General features: G+C 40.6%; 1 protein-coding gene across 2 annotated transcripts in view; it reads left to right on the top strand.

Moving 5' to 3' along the window:
* Positions 1 to 20,684, top strand: part of Npepps (aminopeptidase puromycin sensitive) — a 77,114-nt gene that overhangs the window by 25,956 nt on the left and 30,474 nt on the right. The window contains exons 1-3 of one of the 2 annotated variants that reach the window (XM_090350719.1): positions 9,069 to 9,154; positions 11,499 to 11,620; positions 17,995 to 18,102. In XM_090350719.1, the coding sequence (XP_090206845.1) occupies positions 11,546 to 11,620; positions 17,995 to 18,102 (183 nt within the window). In that variant the 5' untranslated portion in view covers positions 9,069 to 9,154; positions 11,499 to 11,545. Of the gene's footprint in view, positions 1 to 9,068; positions 9,155 to 11,498; positions 11,621 to 17,994; positions 18,103 to 20,684 lie in introns of those variants that run through there. The other variant, XM_090350718.1, reaches the window with a different exon arrangement.

Here is a 20,684-nt window from a genome sequence, read left to right as displayed (position 1 = left end):
TAACTCAGCTTTCTAGTAATAATGCATATCAAAATAACTGATTACTAAACCAGTTTTTGTCAAGTTAGCTGAAGTTTAAAACAGGCAAAAGATTTATACAGCTTGTGAATTCATAACACTATGAAGTATCCATTACAATATAAAATTGAAAAACAATATAAAATTACATAGTTAATTTGGTTCATATCTTTAAAATGGTACAAATGAAACAATGGGCTATGTCTAAATTACATAATTGATGTTTTTTATTCATGTATACCTTTTGGGTTAAATTCTTTATATTATGCATCTATTGCTCTATACTAAAATACTTTCAGAAAAGAAATTGAGCTAGTTATATCTTTTTAGTACTTTTGGAATTGTTTTCAGGTGTTTTTATTATAAAAATAAATGTTCTACATTGAGCATATCTTAAAAGACACTGAATACAGTCATGTGAAAACTGAGATTACTTCTTTCTGACCCTCTTTTACTTCCATTGTTTAGTAAATCCTTCCAGAAATACACTGTGTATTACAGAGTATATGTTTACAAGTTAGCCTACAAATAAGATCACAGATCTGTGTTATCACAGTATTTCTTGCTAACATGTGGGTTCACAGGACTGTTTGAATACCTGTAGCCATATACCCACTTTTTTGGGTCCCCTTCACCTCACAAGTCTTCTCATTTTAGAACCTGGAACGAGCAGGCACTCTGCAGCATGCTATTCTTTCTGTCTGTCTGTCTTTCTTTCTCTCCCTCTCTCTCTCTCTCTCTCCCTCTCTCTCTCTCCCTCTCTCTCTCCCCCCCCCCCCTCTCTCTCTCTCTCTCTCTCTCTCTTTCTTTCTTTCTTTTGCCAGTACTGGGCCTTGAGTTCAGGGCATGAGCATTGTCCTTGGACTTTCTCAAGGCTAGAGCTCTACCACTTGAGCCACAGCACCACTTCTGGCTTTTTTTTATGTATGTGGCCCTGAGGAATCAAACTCTGTTCTTAGTGCATATTAGGTAAGCACTCTTATCACTGGGCCAAATTCCTGGCCCAAGCTTGCTTTTGTTTTTGTGGGTTATGAGCTCTTTAGCTCAAGGCTACCGCTCTACCCTTGAGTCAGTCTCCACTTCCATTTTCTAGAAGTTAATTGGAGATAAGAGGCTTAGGTCATCTTGTTCCCCGGGCTAGCTTTGAACCTTGATCCTCCCGACCTTGCCTCTTGAGTAGCTAGGATTACAGGCATGAGCCACCACGAAGCTCCGAGCATGCTATTCTTAAACATGGCAGATGGCAAGGTCCGAGGTAGGGGAGAGAGCTGAACCATAAGTCACATTTAAAGCTTCTTCATGAATGGTGCAAATTTGATACCCATTTGCTTTTTTTTTTTTTTTTGCCGCCAGTCCTGGGCCTTGAACTTAGGGCCTCGGTGCTGTCCTTGGGCTTTTCTAAAGGCTAGAGCTTTACCACTTGAGCCACAGCACCATTTCTGGCTTTTTTCTATGTATGTGGTACCAAGTAATCAAACCCAGGTCTTCGTGCATGCTAGCAAACACTCTACCACTAGGCCAAACTCCCAGCCCCCCCACCTTTTTTTTTTTTTTGCCAGTCTGGGGCTTAGACTCAGGGCCTGAGTACTGTCCTTGGCTTTTTCTCAAGGCTGGTGCTCTGCCACTTGAGCCACAGCACCACTTCTGGCTTCTTTCTATATATGTGGTACCGAGGAATCGAACCTGGGTCTTCGTGCATGCTAAACAAGCACTAGGCCAAACTCCCAGCCCCCCCCCCTTTTTTTTTTTTGTAGATCATGGGAATTGAACTCTGGGCCTGGGTATTGTCCCTGAGCTCTTCAGTTAAAGGCTACCACCCTATCCCTGGAGCCACAGCCCCACCTTTCATATTTTTAGTGATTAATTGGAGATAAGAGTCTCATGTTCTTTAGTGCCCGGCTGGCTTTGAATTTCAATCCTGAGATCTCAGCCTCCTGAGTAGTTAGGATTATTGGTATGAGCCATGGCGCCCAGCCCATTCACATTTTATTTACCAAAGCAAGTCATTTGACCAAGTCTAGAGTTACTGGGGCAGCAATTGCCAGACATTTGAGGAAAGAACTTTTTTTTTTTTTTTTTTTTTGCCAGAAGTCTAGAGTTACAGGGGCAGCAATTGCCAGACATTTGAGGGAAGAACTTTTTTTTTTTTTTTTTTTTTTTTTTTTGCCAGTCCTGGGCTTCGGCTCAGGGCCTGAGCACTGTCCTTGGACTTTCTCAAGGCTAGAGCTCTACCACTTGAGCCTCAGCACCACTTCCGGCTTTTTTCTATGTATGTGGTACCGAGGAATCGAACCCGGGTCTTCATGCATGCTAGGCAAGCACTTTAACCACTAGGCCAAACTCCCGGCCCGAGGAAAGAACTTTTAATTTAAAAAGTAGAGCTAAAACCAAAGCATTAAGTATATAAAGAAGAAGACTTTTTTTTTTTTTTTTTTGCCAGTCTTGAGGTTGAGCTCAGGGCCTCAATACTGTCCTTGGACTTTTTGAAGGCCAGAGCTCTACCACTTGAACCTCAGCACCACTTCCGGCTTTTTTCTATGCATATGGTACCGAGGAATCGAACCTGGGTCTGCGTGCATGCGTGCATTCTAGGCAAGTACTCTACCACTAGGCCAAACTCCCAGCCCAAAACATTAAGTGTATAAAGTTTAAGAAGTTGAAAGAAACATTCAGTTAGTACCCTTAGATAGTTAAGAAACACCCAATATTGACATTCATTAAACAAGGGCAGGCAGAGGGCTATCACACTGGAAGAATTGGAGTAAAAAATTTTGGAAAATGTGATATGATAGAGAGACAGGAGTGTATCCTAGTGGCAGAGTGCTTGCCTAACATGCCTGAAGCCCTAGGTTCAATTGCTTGGTACCACATACACAGAAATAGCTGGAAGTGGTGCTGTGGTTCTAGTGGTAGAACACTTGCCTTGAGAAAGCTCAAGGATAATACCCAAGTCCTGAGTTCATGCCTCAGGACTGGCCAAGATACAAACAAAGTTTTAGAAAACAAAATTGAGCGTAGCTAGTGGTTAGAGGATTCACCTAGCATGCATGAAGCCCTGGGTTCAATTCCTCAGTACTACATACACAAAAAAAGCCAGAAGTGGCACTGTGGCTCAAGTGGTAGAGCGCTAGCCTTGAACAAAAGTGTACAAGTATAGTACCCAGGCCCTAAGTTTGAGCCCAAGGACTGGCAAAAAAAAAAAAAAAATGAAAGAAAGAAAAATCAAGAATTTTCAACAAACAATAGGAAAAAAAAGGAAAATAAAAACCACTCCAGTGCTACCCTTGAGTAAAAGAACTCAGGGACAGCACTCAGGCCCTGAGTTTAAGCCCCATGACCAACAAAAATTTAAACAAAGTTCCTTCCCTGTAACTCAAGAGGAGAGGTTGTAGTTCCAGGCTAGCTCCAGACATTAGCAAGACTAGATCTCAACAAACAAGCTAGACATCGTCATACACAGCTATAATCCCAGCTATGTGAAAGGCATTAGGATCACAGTGTGAGGCTTGCCCCTGGAAAAATGTAAGAACCAATCTAAAAAGCAAGTAAAAAAATATAATAGGAGCCAGGAGTTTGGCCTAGTAGTAGAGTGCGTTCCTAGCATGCACAGGTTTGATTTCCTAGTACCACATACATAGAAAAAGCCAGAAATGGTGCTGTGGCTCAAGTGGTAGAGTGCTACCCTTGAGAAAGCCCAAGGACAGAACTCTGGCCCTGAGTTTAAGCCCTAGGATGGGCATAAATGAACAAACATAGCAAAAGACCACCAAGATGGCAGGGATAGATTGAAATGCTGTCTTTCCCTGGCATGATACACTCTTTCTCTGTCATATTTTTATTCTAATAAAACTGTCTTATTGCCAAGTACTGGTGGCTCACACCTGTAACCCTAGCTACTCAGAAGGCTGAGATCTGAGACGCTGATCTCTAATTAGCCACCAGAAAGCTGCAAGTAGAGCTATAGTGTTCATCTTGAGCAAAAGGCTCAGGGATAGTGCTAGGCCCTAGTTTAAACCCCAGGACCAAACACACACACACACACACACACACACACACACACACACACACACACCCCCACACACACACACAACTTTCCTATCGCCTTTCCAAAAAAAAAAAAATTGAGGCTGTTCCCCAAGTGGTTGAGCTACTTGCTTAGCATAAATGTGAGGCTCTTAAAATTAGATTCCAGTGGGCTATTATTAGCTACTCTGGAGGCTAAGGTATACGAATTGAGGTTTGAAGTCATTTTAGGCAGGCAAATTGGAGAGACACCTTCCCCTCCTCTCCCCCCTCTGGTGGCTGAGATCTCAGGTTTGCAGTTAGAAGCCAGCCTGGGTAGGAAAGTCCTTGAGACTCTTAATCTGTAACCACCAAAAAGTTAGAAGTGAAGCTGTAGCTGAAACAGTAGAACACCAGATTTAAGCTAAAAAGAAAAAAAAAATCCTAAGGGACAGTGCCCCCTCTCAGTTCACCCCCCCATACTGTATTGGCACTTAAAAAAGACTAAAATGTTAAAAGTTGCACACTGTAAACCTGTATAAGCAAAATTTAGAACTTTGAATAAAGTGAAGCTCTCTGACAGTTTGTATTTGGAATGAGACCGAAGAAAAAGCTGGCACAGTATCTTTATAGTTTATGAATCAGAATAGCACTAGACTTTGATCAGGAACAAGGAAACAAGACACTTATGAGTTACTGCTTACTCAAAATACTAAGTGAATATGAGTTTCAGTCTAGAATTCAATGCTGTAGCCAAACTTAATTTGTGTGAGAGTAAAATGAAGATATTGTTAGCTTTTCAAGGTGATAGAAAATTTAGAAAAAAGTCATAAGATTGAACGATGAAGAAATAATGTATATTCAAGTAGAAATCATACAGATGAAATTATTTACAAGCTGGATGCCATTGGCTCACTCTTTTGATCCTAGCTAGTCCAGAGGCTGAGATCTTGAGGTTTACATATTGAAGCCAGCCTGGGCATAAAAGTCTTCAAGAATTATTTTCAACTAACACCGAAAAGCTGGTAGTAGAGCTGTGGCTCAGTGGTAGAGTGCTAGCCTTGAGCACAGAAATTCAAGGCCAGTGCCCAAGGCTTGTGTTCAAGCCTCAGGACCCCTCCACACAGACTAATATACCCTGTCAACTAATAAAAGTTGAGCATGACACACACTAATACATCCTGTCAACTAATAAAAAGTTGAGCATAGTGGCACTTGTTTTTTTGTTTTGTTTTGCTTTGCTTTGTTTTTGTCTCAACTACTCAGGAAACATAAGTATGAAGGATTGCAGTTTAGGCCAACCTATGAAAAATCAAGACCCCATGGAAAAATAATAAAAGCAAAAGAATTAAGAATGTGACATAAGTAATAGAGCACTTGCCTAACAAGATTGTAGTCCTGAGTTTAAACTCATTATATACTAGAAAATCCCACAAAAAATGACATAGGTAGGATTGTGATATTAAAACACTTGAGTTTAAAAACAGTCCAAGAGGTTCTGCATGGTGGCTCATGCCTATAATCCTAGCTACTCAGGAGGCTGAGGTCTGAGGATTGTAGTTCAAAGCTAGCCCAGGCAATAAAGACAGTGAGACTCTTATCTCCAATTAACCACTAGAAAAGTGATACTGTTGCTCAAGGGGTAGGGTAATAGCCTTGAGTTGAAGAGCTCAGGGGCAACACCAGGCCCAAGGGTAGGGCAATAACCTTGAACTGAAGTGGTCAGCACCCAGGCCCAGACCAAACTGACCAACTGACTGACCAAAAAAAAAAATCCAAGAGCTGGGAGCTGATGTCTTATGCCTATAATCCTTGCTAGTCAGGAGGTTGAGATGTAAGGATTACAGTTAACAGCTAGCCTGGGCAGGAAGGAAAGTCTTGAGACTTATCTCTAATTAACTAGCAAAAAATCTGGAAGTGGAGTGCTAACCTTGAACAAAAAGCTTAGGATCAGTATCCAGGTCCTGAATTCAAGCCTTATAACTAGCAACAATAAATCATTAGTTTGAAAAGATATGTAAACTTAACAATCATTTAAGAAAGGAGGATGGATGCTAGTGGTTCAGGCCTGTAATCTGAGCTACTCAGGAGACTGAGATCTGAGGCTCCAGGTTCAAAGTCAGCTTGGGCAGGAAAGTCTGTGAGACTTTTACCTCTAGTTTACCACCAGAAAACCAGTAGAGCTGTGGCTCCAAGTGGTAGCCTTGAGCTAAAGAACTCAGAAATAGCACTTGGGTCCTGAGTTTAAGCCCCATACCTGAGAAAACAAAAAAAAAACATGCTTTGCTTTAATAAGTATTGTTTAGCACTAAGAAATACAGCCATCTCATTTATTTTATAAAAAATTAAAGATGTTATGTTTATATGAAGAAGTCAAAATGTTAGAGGTCAGGTACAATGGCTCAAACCTAGGCCCTAATCCTAGCCACTTGGCAGGTAGGAATAAGGAGTTCATAGCTAGTCTAGGCCTAAATAAATGAATAAATTCAGGGAGACATTTATACCATTGATTGGGTGTGGTGATATCAACTATCGTCCCAGTTATGCCAGAGGCTTAAGTGGGAGGATTGAGATCCACTGCTGACTGGTCAAAAACTTAAGGTTGTTGTCAGGAGTTTAACCTACTGGTAGAGTGCTTGCCTAGCATGCATGAAGACCCAGGTTTGATTCCTTGGTACCACATACATAGGAAAAAGCTGGAAGTGGTACTGTGGCTCAAATGGTAGAGCTTTGGTTTTGAGAAAGCCCAAGGGCAGTGCTCAGACCCTGAGTTCAAGTCCCAGGACTGAGAAAAAAAAAAAGATTGAAATATAGCTAAAGCAAAACACTAGGGGTATAACTTAAATGGAAGAACCCCTGTTTAGTAGCCTCCGGTCTCTGATTTTAAGCATTAGTACCAGCAACACACATACACACAAAAGCATTCAGTATATTAAAACATTGTAGTATTTTGGTTTTAGTAAGCTTATATTTAACTAGTAAAGCCTAATTTTGGCAGACTTTGTGATCTGACAGAGGTGCTTCATTTAGAAAATATAAACAATCTTCACTATGCTTTTTATTTTTATATTTTTGCGGTATTGAGGTTCAAACCCAGGGCCTGGCACATGTCAGACCAAGTGCTTCAATACTAAACTTTTTATATCCCCAGGTTTCCTTTGCAAAATTGTTGTTTTTGCTGAGTACTGGCAGCTCACTTATAATCTTAGCTACTCGGGGGGGGGGGGGGCTGAGTTCTGAGGATCATGGTTCAAAGCCAGCCTGGGCAGGAAAATCAGTGAAACTCTTTATGTCCAACTAACTACTCCAAAACCTAGAAGTGGAGCTGTAGCTCAAGTGGCAGAGTGCTAGCCTGGAGCAGATAAATCCTGTGGACAGTGTCCAGGTGCTGAGTCTAAGCCCCAGGGCTGACACCAAGAAAAAGAAAAAGAATGAGTTCCTGCTCGGTGCCAGGGGGTCACACCTGCAATCCAAAACTACTCATGATGCTAAGCCCTGAAGATCATTGTTCAAAGCCAGCTTGGGCAGTAGAGTCCATGAGACTTTTTTCCATTAACCTCCAAAAAGCCCAAAGTGGAGTTGTTGTTCAAGTGGTAGAGTAGTAGAGTGCTAGGCTTGAACAGAAATCTCAGGGAGCATCCAGGCCCTGAGTTCAAGTTCTTACCCCTTAAATATATAGGCATTGCTTGTATATTAAAAAGGAAAAAATATGACAACCGGGAGTTTGGCCTAGTGGTTGAGTGCTTGCCTAGCTGCACGAAGGCCTAGGTTCAATTCCTCGGTACCACGTACATATGGAAAAAAGCCAGAAGTGGTGCTGAGGCTCCAGTGGTAGAGCTCTGGCCTTGAGAAAGTCCAAGGTCAGGGCTCAGGACTGGCAAAAAAAAGAAAAAAAAGGAAATCTAAAACAAAATTCTTTTCAGATTTTAACAGATTGCTGAAATGGTATGTCTGATAATAGACTAAATATGAACATTTTAATGACATCAATAAACTTTAAGTTATAGCTGAATAAAACATCTTTGACATTTTTCTAGGGTATGATACTATAGTTACTGTAAGGTCTAGCAACAATTATAGAATCAATGGTTATCTTTTTTTGTGTGCTGGTCTTGGTGCTTGAACTCAGGACCTATGTGAGATTCCTGTGCTTTTTTTTTGGCTCAAACACTTGATTGCACGCACCACTCCTGGCCTTTTCTGAGTAGTTTGTTGGAGGTGAGATGACATGGAATGGCATGGTTGTTATTCTCAGATCTCAGCCTCCTGGTATATGAGATTCACTAGTAGTTTTTTAGCATTTTAAAGATTGAGGAATGAGATAAGAAGAAATTTTGTTCCTAACAGCACGATTTTTTATTCCCTTTTTACATAAATTGTTCTTAATTTTATAACAGTTAGTAGGTTTATTTTCTTCTTTAGCAGGCTTATTAAATTTCTTCTTGTTAAAGTATATCAAGATTTAGGGACCAGTAGTGTGGCCTAGTGGTAGAATGTTTGCTTAGCATACAAGAAGCCCGGGGTTCAATTTCTGGGTACTACATACACAGAAAAAGTCAAAAGTGGTGTTGTGGCTCAAGTGGTAGAGTGCTGGCCTTGAGAAAGCCCAAGGACATTGTCTAGGCCCTGAGTTCAAGCTCCAGGAATGGGAAAACAAAACATATCTATATGTTCTACTCTATTTTTACAATAGATGTCGTAGTTTTAGTTATTTAATTTATAAATCAGCTAATTACATTTTAAAAGCTTCACCATGCAAATCAATAAGATACCTAATTTGAAGAAATAATTTAAGTTTTGTGTGTGACTACGTATAAAATTAGAACAACTAGTGATCATTTTATCCTGGTATTAATTCAACAAGTTAAAATTGTCAAGAAGTTTTTTTCTCCTTGCTTATCCTAAAATTCTACTGTTTTCACCAGTAAATACTTGTAATTAGTACTGTATAATATGACACTAATTGAATTTATTAATGATTTTTTAAAACTTTAACTTGTGTTTTGTTTGAATTTCAGGTAATAATCCTTTCCAATACTTTGTATTTTGTTTAGTATGCCACTTTTTGGAAGTGGTCACTATCAATATCTTGTTATGGTTTGATGGCCTTGGAGATTTAAAACCGAGTAAAAGTGTAAGCAGCCTTTCTTATTTAGTTATGAGTTTTGAATCCACTTTTGTTCCAAATAGGAAAAAAATTGAAAGTATACTTACCATGAATATGTTATAGTTTAAAACATTTTAATATGTGATATAGTGAAAACAGGCCAACTTTATCTGTAGTGTTAATGTAAAATTCCGTCAAACAATTTCCATTAAAGGTATTAAAAAATTATTAGATTTCTCTTCTGAACTTTATAACATGAACACATCTGCTTTAAAAAAATCAGTGAGGGGGGCCGGGAGTTTGGCCTAGTGGTTAAAGTGCTTGCCTAGCATGCATGAAGACCCGGGTTCGATTCCTCGGTACCACATACCACATATATAGAAAAAAGCCGGAAGTGGTGCTGAGGCTCAAGTGGTAGAGCTCTAGCCTTGAGAAAGTCCAAGGACAGTGCTCAGGCCCTGAGCTCAAGCCCAGGACTGGCAAAAAAAAAAAAAAAAAAATCAGTGAGGGGCCGGAAGTTTGGCCTAGTGGTAGAGTGCTTGCCTAGCATGCACAAAGACCCGGGTTCGATTCCTCGGTACCACATACATTGAAAAAAGCTGGAAGTGGTGCTGAGGCTCAAGAGGTAGAGTGCTAAGCCTTGAGAAAGTCCAAGGACAGTACTTAGGCCCTGAGCCCAAGCCCCAAGACTGACAAAAAAAAAAAAAAATCAGTGAATTCCTAAAGAAAATAGAGAATAAGTAATTTTAATTTTTTTTCTTAAAATTGTGTCATTTTACTCTTCAGAGTCAATTTTTAAGAGTTCCTATTGAGTTTCTTGCTGGACTTATACTTACTATCCTAGTAATCTGTGATTCTACTTAAAGTACTGAGTGAATCTGGTTGTGTAGTTCAATGGTTAAGTGCCTTGCTTAGTATTAATGAGGCACTGGGTTTATTTCCAGTACCACAGATACAAACAGGTATTCACTGTTCCTTCAGATATTCACAAATGTCTGATTTTTTAAATAGCTACTACAGATGTCTATTTAGTTGGATTTCAGTTGTTGATTTTCATCATGATTGCTTTAAGAATATGGCAGTGGTGACTATGCTACAAAAATCTGAAATTTTTGCTTAGATTATTTTCAAAACCAGTTTGAGACACATGAAATCAGTTTAGTTACATTACAGACAAACTTTGTGTAGAAACACTTGATGGTTTGTCATTCCTCTATTCTGTTGATATGTAAACTTGGCGACTTTGGACCTTCCCAAAAAGCAAATTTGGTTTCAGCAGATGAACATTTGACTTTAAGATCACCTAGAAGAATATCAAGATTGAACATGTCAGAAACATTTTGGTTGATGTCAAATGTCAATACTGTATAGAACTTCTAATAACAGTTTAGAAAAATAGGATATAAAAATTTGTTCTAATTTGTATACTCATACCATCTCATTGATTTGTTAGACTTTCATGCCCTAAGATCTTATTATAAATAGGGACTGAAGTCAACATTTGAAATTTTTGTGTGAGATTTGATTTTTAAAATATAGAATGGGATTGTTTTGCCATTCATCTGAATTTAGTAGATGGCCACTAGATATTTTTCTGTTATAAAAGTACATTATACAATAGGGTACATATTTAGGTTGCACTTTTATTTGTATCTAATAACATTGATTAAATATATTCTTTAAGGTCAATATTCAGTTGGTTAAATGACTTTAAATTTGTATTATGCCATTTTGCAGACCAAATCATTGGTCTTCTTGTAGTTCCTACAAAAGTAGGCAAATTGTGTTGTCTTTGGAATAAACAGATGCAGTGTTTGTCTTTCATCATAAAACAATTGGCTATATTTCTTTTCCCATACATGAAACTGTCAAAAAGACCAGTTCGTATGTTGTAAATTGTCAGAAAGCATAAATTTGGGGTTAAGGCATGTTCTTCCTAATCTTGCTGCTTACTAAAAAAATATGAGCCTTTGTTTCCTCATCTGAAAAAAAATGGGGACAATATCCACATTCAGCTTTATGAATAGACATAAATATTTTTAAATGCCCTTGCACAGTAGCATGTGTCAGGCATTTAATAATAAATGTTTCCTTTCCTGTTCCTATTTTCATGGATTCAGTATTTGAGATTAGATTAATGAAACTATTTTTTAAGCAGTTACCCTAAACATGGTTTGAAGAGGCAGGCATTTTAGGATTAGTTTGTCTTTTGTATCAACCAAATATTCTCTTCAGTGCCAAGAGTGTTTGAGAAAAAAAAGATTGATTTGAACTTTGTAAACAGTCATCTAAACATAGTATCCTGAGGACATATTTTTGATAACTGTTCTTAACATTTCCATAAAAGTAATTTATTTATCTTCAATCACAGGTACAGGAACCTTAAAGATAGATTTTGTTGGAGAGCTGAATGACAAAATGAAAGGTTTCTATAGAAGTAAATATACCACCCCTTCTGGAGAAGTGCGCTATGCTGCTGTAACACAGTTTGAGGTATGTGTTATCCTTTTCTAACGTACTATAATTCTTATAAATTTTTGGGTGAAACAGGCTTGAACTCAAAGTCTGAGCTTTTGTGCTCAAGACTAGCTATCTTACAACTGCTTAGCCATTGTTCCACTTTTGGCTTTTTATTGGTTAATTGGCGACAGGAGTGTTGCATGGATTTTCTTGCCTGGGCTGGATTTGAACTGCGATCCACAGATCTCAGTCTCTTTTTGTAGCTAGGATTACAAATGTGAGCCACCTGTTTCTAAAATATAACTCCGTGTGAATGTGTCTGTGTGTGTCTGTGTGTGTGTCTCTGTGTGTGTGTTTTGGCCAGTCCTGGGCTTGAGCTCAGCCTGAGCACTGTCCTTGGATTTTCTCAAGGCTAGAGTTCTACCACTTGAGTCTTAGTACCACTCCGGCTTTTTTCTATGTATGTGGTACTGAGGAATCTAACCGGGGCCTTTGTGATGCTAGGCAAGCACTCTACCACTAGGCCAAACTCCTGGCCCCATGTTTGTGTGTGTGTTTTGTGTATGTGTTTGTTGTATGTACCACTTCTGGGACTTGAACTCTAGACCTGGAGCTTTGATATCCTGAGCTTCTTTTGCTAAGGCTAGCACTCTACCACTTGAACCACAGCTCTACTTCCAACTGTTTTTGGTAGATTTCGAGGAGATAAGAATCTCACAAACTTTTCTTCCTGGGCTGATTTTGAACTTTTTTTAAACAATTTTTTGGTGGGTCATGGGGGCTTGAACTAGGCCTTGCACTGTCCTTGAGCTCTTTAGCTCAAGGCTACCGACCTACCTCTGGGCCTGGGTGTATCTCTTCAGCTCAGTGCTACTGCCCTACCCTTGAGCCAAGCCCCACTTCCCATTTTCTAGAGGTTAATTGGAGAGAAGGTCCTTTTGTGTGCCTGTGCTGGGTTTGAACCTTGATCCTTGGATTTCAGCTTCCTGAGTAGCTAGGATTACAGATTTGAGCCATCAGCACTAAGCTTAACATAATTCTTAAATTAAGCATCTGACAAAATTCGATTTATTTTTATTTTTTATTTATTTTTGCCAGTCCTGGGGCTTGAGCTCAGGGCCTGAGAATTGTCTCAAAGCTAGAGCTCTACCACTTGAGGCTCAGCACCATGTCTGGTTCAAGAAATTGAACCCGGGTCTTGGTGTATATTTAGGCAAACACTCCACTAGGCCAAATTCCCAACCCTTGATGCTATTATTTAAGGTGATGACTTTTTTTGGCCAGTCCTGCAGCTTGAACTCAGGGCCCGAGCACTGTCCTTGGGCTTTCTAGGGCTAGTGCTCTACTATCACTTGAGCCACAGCACCACATCCAGCCTTTTCTGTGTATGTGGTACCAGGTAATTGAACCCAGGGCTTCATGGATGCTAGGCAAGCACTCTACCACTAGGCCATGCTCCTAGCCCTTAAGGTGATTCTTGAGGCTAAATTCCTTTTAGTCATAATTATACTTAGGGTTTATTTGATATTCATCTAATTGTCTCTTTTCTTTCTTTGGCACTTGTCAAGGCAAAAGCTCTATCACTTGAGATATGCCACCGGTCCTTTTGCTTGTAGTTTTTCAGAGGATTTTGTATGTTTGCCTGTGCTATCCCCAGATCAATAACCACCTGTCTCTACCTCCTAAATAGCTGTGATTAGACACATGTCTACTACACTTGGCTTTATTTTTTGTGCCAATCCTAGAACTCTTAACTCAGGTCTAGGCTTCTTTTGCCTAAGCCACAGCTCTACTTCTGGCATTTTGGTAGTTTAGTAGAGGTAAGAGTCTCAGACTTCCCTGCCTGAGTTGCTTGGAACTCAGCCTCCTGAGTAGCTAGGAGGATCACAGGTACTTGGCTGGCTTGTTGTCTCTGTCTCTCTGTCTCTCTCCCTCTCCCCCCCCTCTTTCATTGCCTGCAAGTTCTGTGGCCTGAACTCAGGGCCTGGGCAGTGTCCTTGTACGCTTTTTTGCTCAAGATTAGTGTTCTGCCGTTTCAACCACAGTGCCACTTCCAGCTTTTTCCGAGCATGAGGAATCAAATCCAGGACTTCATACATGCTAGGTGGGCACTCTACCACTAGGCTATGCTCTTAGCCCAATAAAGTTACAAATTACCTCCCTCCCTCCCTCCCTCCCTCCCTCTCTCCCTCCCTCCCTTTCTCCTTCTCTTTCTCTCCCTCCTTCCCTCCCTCTCTCTCCCCTCCCTTTCTCTCTCCTTCCTTCCTTTTTTTGTCAGTTGTGGGGTTGGACTCTCGTTCTAGGTACTGTCCCTGAGCTCTTCAGCTCAAGGCTACCACCCTACCCCTTGAGCCACAGCACCACATCTGGTTTTATAGTGGTTAATTGGAGATAAGAGGCTCATGGTCTTTAGTGACTGGGCTGGCTTTGAACCACGATCCTCAGATCTCAGCCTCCTGAGTAGCTCTGTGTATGTGGTACCAAGGAATGGAACCTGCGTCTTCATGGGTGCTAGGCAAGCACTTTACTGCTAGGCCAAACTCAAGGCCCCTTGTATTTATTTCTATAAATACAGTCCTGAGGCTTGAACTGATGAGGGCCTGAGTGCTATCCTTGGGCATTCCTCAAGGCTAGCACTCTACCACTTGAGCTTTCTCTGTGAGTGTGGAATCAAGGAATCAAACCTGGGTCTTCGTGCATGCCAGGCAGGCACTCTACCACTAGGCCAAACTCCCGGCCCCCCATGAATAAATTACTTCTTGAACATTATTACCCCCTTCCTATGTTACTCTCCCACTTTCCCTCCCCCCTTGTCTAGGCTTAATTCTGTATTTGAAATTACTATATTGCTTGTCTCAAACTCTTTTGAACACTTCATCTTGAAATGTTGGCTGGTGTGTATCCAAAAAAAATTTTTTGTGTGTGAAATATGAAATGGTCTAACAGAAGACTTTAGTGCTCGGACTGGCTTTGAACTACGATCCTCAGATCTCAGCCTCCTGAGTAGTTAGGATTACAGGCACCCAGCTATCTTATTTATTTTATGTGGGGTTTTTTTTGGCAGAAAGTCTTGCCCATTACTTTTGCCTAGGCTGGCCTCCGATTTGTTGTTATCTTTCTACCTTCCAAAGCTCTGATGTTACAGATATGCATCATCATTTCTAATTTCTCCAAGCAATTTTTTTTATGGGGCTTGAACTTAGGGCCTAAGCACTATCCTCGGGCTTTTTCAAGGCTAGAGCTCTGGCACGTGAACCACAGCACCACTTCCAGGTTTTTCTATGTATGTGGTACTGAGGAATCGAACCTGGGTCTTCATGCATGCTAGGCAAGCACTCTACCACTAGGCCAAACTCCCGGCCTCTCCAAGCAATTTTTTAAAAAAGAGTGTACGTGGGTATTGTGATTACTAAGCTTTTATGTGTCTGAAAAGCCTTTGTGCCTTTGTACATACCTAGTTTTCCTAGATGTTTAGATTTGTTAGTAATAACAAAAAAATAATAATTAGCTGGACGCTGGTTGCTCACACCTGTAATCCTAGCTACTCAGGAGGCTGAGATCTGAGGATCTCAAAGCCAGCCTGGGCAGGAAGTCCATCAAACTTTATCTCCAATTAGCCCCCAGAAAACTGAAAGTGGTGCTGTGGCTCAAAGTGGTAGACTGCTAGCCTTGAGTGATAAAGCTCCGGGATAGCACTCGCCCAGAGTTCAAGCCTCAGGACTTAACAAAAAACAAAAGTAGCAGCAGCAGTAGCAGTAGTAGTAGTAGCAGCAGTAGTAGTAGTAGCAGCAGCAGTAGTAGCAGCAGCAGTAGCAGTAGCAGTAGTAGTAGTAGCAGCAGCAGTAGCAGTAGCAGTAGTAGTAGTAGCAGCAGCAGCAGTAGTAGCAGCAGCAGCAGTAGCAGCAGTAGCAGTAGTAGTAGTAGCAGCAGCAGTAGCAGCAGCAGTAGCAGCAGTAGTAGTAGCAGTAGTAGCAGCAGCAGCAGTAGTAGTAGCAGTAGTAGCAATAGTAGCAGCAGTAGCAGTAGTACTAGTAGCAGTAGCAGCAGCAGTAGTAGCAGTAGTAATAGCAGCAGCAGTAGTAGTAGCAGCAGCAGTAGTAGCAGTAGTAATAGCAGCAGCAGTAGTAGCAGTAGCAGCAGCAGTAGTAGCAGTAGTAATAGTAGCAGCAGCAGCAGCAGCAGTAGTAGCAGCAGCAGTAGTAGTAGTAGCAGCAGCAGTAGCAGCAGCAGCAGTCGTAGTAGTAGTAGCAGTAGCAGTAGCAGTAGTAGTAGTAGCAGCAGCAGCAGTAATAGCAGCAGCAGTAGCAGCAGTAGCAGTAGTAGTAGTAGCAGCAGCAGTAGCAGCAGCAGTAGCAGCAGTAGTAGTAGCAGTAGTAGCAGCAGCAGCAGTAGTAGTAGCAGTAGTAGCAATAGTAGCAGCAGTAGCAGTAGTACTAGTAGCAGTAGCAGCAGCAGTAGTAGCAGTAGTAATAGCAGCAGCAGCAGTAGTAGTAGCAGGAGCAGTAGTAGCAGTAGTAATAGCAGCAGCAGCAGCAGTAGTAGCAGTAGCAGCAGCAGTAGTAGCAGTAGTAATAGTAGCAGCAGCAGCAGTAGTAGCAGCAGCAGTAGTAGTAGTAGCAGCAGCAGTAGCAGCAGCAGCAGTCGTAGTAGTAGTAGCAGTAGTGGTGGTAGTGGGGTGGCTCAAGTGGCAGAATGCCACCCTTTGGCAAAAATCATCAGGGACTGTGCTCAGGCCCTGAATTTATCAAGCCCTAGGACTTGCACAAAAACAAATAGGATGCAATGCTAGTGGCTAGCACATGTAATCCTAAATTCAGGAGGCTGAAATCTGAGGATTAATGTTTGAAGCCAGCTCATATAGGGAAATCCATGACAGTTATTTCCAGTTAGCCACCGAAAAGACAGAAATGAAAGTGAGGTGTTGATCAAGTGATAAAGCACAGTGAGTGAAAAAGCTAAGGGGACAGTGTCAAAACCCTAAGTTCAAGCCCTACTACTAGCACAAGAAAATAAAACCAGGTGTAATTGCATTTGATTCTCATATTTGGGGAGAGTTGGTTTTATTTATTTGTGTGTGTGTGTGTGTGTGTGTGTGTGTGTGTGTGTATGTATGTATGTATGTATGTGTGCTGTTTGGGCTTGAACAAGGTGCCTTCTATTATTGTTTGAACACTCTTGCATTTTTAGCCTCACCTCCCCTTCTGACTTTTTGCCAGTTAAATGGAGAGAATCTCACAGATTTATCTTCCCAGGCTGGTTTTGAACTTCAGTCTGAAGATTTTCAACTTCCTATGTAACTAAGATTACAGGTGTGAACTACCAGTACCCAGGCTTTTCACATTTTTTAACTATCACCAATTAGTTTTACTAGGGGATTTCATTTTGACATGTCTACATATGCCTGCAGTGTACCTTGATTAGAGTCATTTCCTCTGTCACTCTTTTCCCTCCTTTCCCTCCTTCCACACCAATTTCTACAAGCTTCATTGTTCCATTTTCATACATGTGAAGTATTTTGACCATATTCATCTTTCTTCATCCTTTCCATTTACTTTCTTCCCTCCTAGTAATAATAGAACTTGTTAATATTCCTTTTTTTTTTTTTTTTTTTTTTTTTTTTTTTTTGGTGGGGCTTGTACTCTGGGCCTGGGCGTTGTCCCTGAGCTCTACCCTACTTCCGGTTTTCTAGTAGTTAATTGGAGATAAGAGTCTCATGGACTTTAGTGCCTGGGCTGACTTTGAATTGCAATTCTCAGATCTCAGCGTCCTGAGTAACTAGGATTACAGATGTGAGCCACTGCACCTGGCTTATATTCCTTTTTTTAAAAGAGTATGCTGAGGGCCGGGAGTTTGGCCTAGTGGTTAAGGTGCTTGCCTAGCATGCATGATGACCCAGGTTCGATTCCTCGGTACCACATACATAGAAAAAAAGCCGGAAGTGGTGCTGAGGCTCAAGTGGTAGAGCTCTAGCCTTGAGAAAGTCCAAGGACAGTGCTCACGCCCTGAGCTCAAGCCCATGACTGGCAAAAAAAAAAAAAAGAGTATGCTGATTGTTAAAAGGAGTTGTATCATATTTCACGCATGCATATAAGAAAAATCAGTTTGGCCAATTCATTTCTACTCATACTTTCCCTATCTCTCTGATTCTCAGATTGTTCAGATTGGTAGTGGACCTTGTTTCTGGATGGTTGCTAGTGTCTAAGAACTATGTGGATACATTTTTACAGTGGTAGCGTGTATTATATTTTCTTTGTAGTTTATAGCCTTTTGCTTAACACTGAATAGAAAAGGAATATATATTTGGTTGAACATGAACTAACTACTGAATAAAATAGAAATGGCAGATGCTTCATGAAATACTTGATGTTAACTTAGTGGTTATTTATATTTCATACTCTTTTCTTAAGGCCACTGATGCCCGGAGAGCTTTTCCTTGCTGGGATGAACCTGCCATTAAGGCAACTTTTGATATCTCATTGGTTGTTCCTAAAGACAGAGTAGCTTTATCAAACATGGTATGTATATGCTTATATCTCTTTTAAATTTTTATTATGGTGTTTTTGCTTTGTTGTGATTAGATGGTATAACATTTTATTACCTAGCGCAGTAACTTAGTACACACTAGAAACACAACTAGTGTTTATTTCCAATGAGCTCTCTTTTGCTCAATAGCCTTTTATATTTGGAGGGATTTCCCCTATAGAATAAGGAATCCTTGTTTAATACATTAACATGTTAATTTGCTTTTTTTTAAGTTCTTTTTTTTTTTTTTTTTTTGACAGTCATGGGGCTTGAACTCAGGGCTTGAACACTGTCCTTGGACTTTTCTCAAGGCTAGAGCTCTATCACTTGAGCCACAGCACCCAACACCACTTCAAGCTTTTTTTGTTTTTTTCCTCTATGTATGTGGTACCAAGGAATCTAACTTGGGTCTTCATGCATCCTATGCAAGCACATTACCACTAGGCCAAACTCCCGGCCCCTTTAGTTCTTTTATCAATACAAATGGAAAACAAATTAGTTGAAAGAAAACAACTTTTATATTTAAATATCAGAAGTTGTAGTTGTATAATAAAGTATGTTTAAGTTTCTGGCCTATCTTCTTTGACTTGCTTTTTATACTGTTACCATTGATATAATTTATAAAGTAAGTCATTCGTTACTTAAAATATATTACTCAGGACAGACTTGTTTATGATGTTTGGTAACTTGTAGCCTATATTCTGATCATCTCAAATATTTTATAGTATAGATGCATTTTTTTTCCTTTTTCTTTTTTTCTTTTTTTTTTTTTTTTTGCCAGTCCTGGGCTTGAGTTCAGGGCCTGAACACTGTCCTTGGATTTTCTCAAGGCTAGAGCTCTACCACTTGAGCCTCAGCACCACTTCCGGCTTTTTTCTATGTATGTGGTACTGAGGAATCGAACCCGGGTCTTCATGCATGCTAGGCAAGCACTTTAACCACTAGGCCAAACTCCCGGCCCCTCTTTTTTCTTTTTTTTCCTTTTGTCAGTCAGGGCTTGAGCTCTGGGCCTGAGCACTGTCCTCGTACTTTCTCAAGGCTAGTGCTCTACCACTTGAGCCCCAGCACCATTTCCGGCTTTTTTCTATGTATGTGGTACCAAGGAATTGAACCTGAATCTTCCTGCATGCTAGGCAAGCACTCTACCACTAGGTCAAACTCCTGGCCTTTTTTTGGCCAAAGCTTGAACTCAGGGCATGGGTACTGTCCCTGAGTCTCTCTGTGCTCAAGACACAAGTGTTCTACCATTTGAGCCATAGCACCACTTCTAGCTTTTTCTGTTTATGTAGTACTGAGGAATCAAACCCAGGGTTTCATGCATGCTAAGTAGGTACTCTACCACTAAGCCACATTCCCAGCCCCAAAATGAATTTTCTTATGTAAATCTTTGTTGGAAGAAACAATAAAATTTGAGGGAATAAGAGCTTCAGTAGAAAAGAAGGGCTTAGACCAAAGGGAAGTTAGAAATTGCAAAAATAAAATGAAAACTTTACCCATTTGTGTAGAGTCAGCCTTGGTACAGGAATACTTTAGAAGTCCATACCTTTTGAGATGAGAAAATTCCACAGTCTATTTTTTTAATTAATTTTGCATGTATGTGTCAGTCCTGAGGCATGAACTGAGGGCCTTGTAGTCTTGTTTGGCTTTTTTGCTTTTGACTAACACTTTACCATTTGAACTATGTTCTCCACTCTAGCTTCCCCTTCTCTCCCCACCCCCAGTTAATTAGAGATGACAGTGTCTTGGATTTATTTGTCTGCTTGGGCTGGCTCTAATTTGGAATCCTCAGATCTCAGTCTTTTGAGTAGCTAGGATTATATGCATGAGCAACCAGTGCCTGGCATATAGCATCATTTATTATTGTTTTTTCCTGTCCTCATTTCATTTGAAAAGTATTGAAGTCTTACTGGAAAACATCCCAATGCTTGTCATAATATATATTCAAGAAAAATTGAACATCCAGGCATGGTGTCTCACACCTGTAATCCTAGCTACTCAGGAGGCAGAGATCTGAGGGTCCAGGTTGCCAGCCCAGGCACTAAAAAATCCCTGAGACTCTTATCTCCGATTAACCACTAGAAAACTGGAAGTAAAGCTGTGCCTCAAGAGATAAGGGGGTCCCTTGAGCTGAAGAGTTCAAGTCCCACAACCGAAAAAAAAGATAAATGGATTCCCCTTGTCTCAAGTACTTGAGAATTTTAACTTTTTAGCTATCGATAAGTAGCTAATTTTTAGCTACTTGCACTTTTTAGTGTAAGTGTATTATACTTTTTTTTTAACCTTTTGTGAATTGCAGGGCTTGAACTCAGGGCCTGGGTACTATCCCTGAGCTTTTTGCTTAAGGTTAATGGTCTAACACATGAGCTACAGCTCCACTTCTAATTTTGGGGTGGTTAATTGGAGATGAGATAAGTTTGTGCAAGCGGCCTTGGAACTGTGATCCTCAGGTCTCAGCCACCTGAGTAGCTAGGATTATAGGCATGAGCCATCCATACAGACTCAGGTTTTTTTGTTTGTTTTTGTTTTTGGTCAGTCTTTGGGACTAGAACTCTGGGCCTGGGAGGTGTCCCTGAGC

This window comes from Megascapheus bottae, chromosome 17 (assembly GCF_031878675.1).
Source record: "Megascapheus bottae isolate mThoBot1 chromosome 17, mThoBot2.hap1, whole genome shotgun sequence".
Classification (NCBI taxonomy): Eukaryota; Metazoa; Chordata; class Mammalia; order Rodentia; family Geomyidae; genus Megascapheus; species Megascapheus bottae.
Note: the sequence above shows the minus strand (reverse complement) of the source record. Positions and strands in the feature narration are given on the sequence as shown.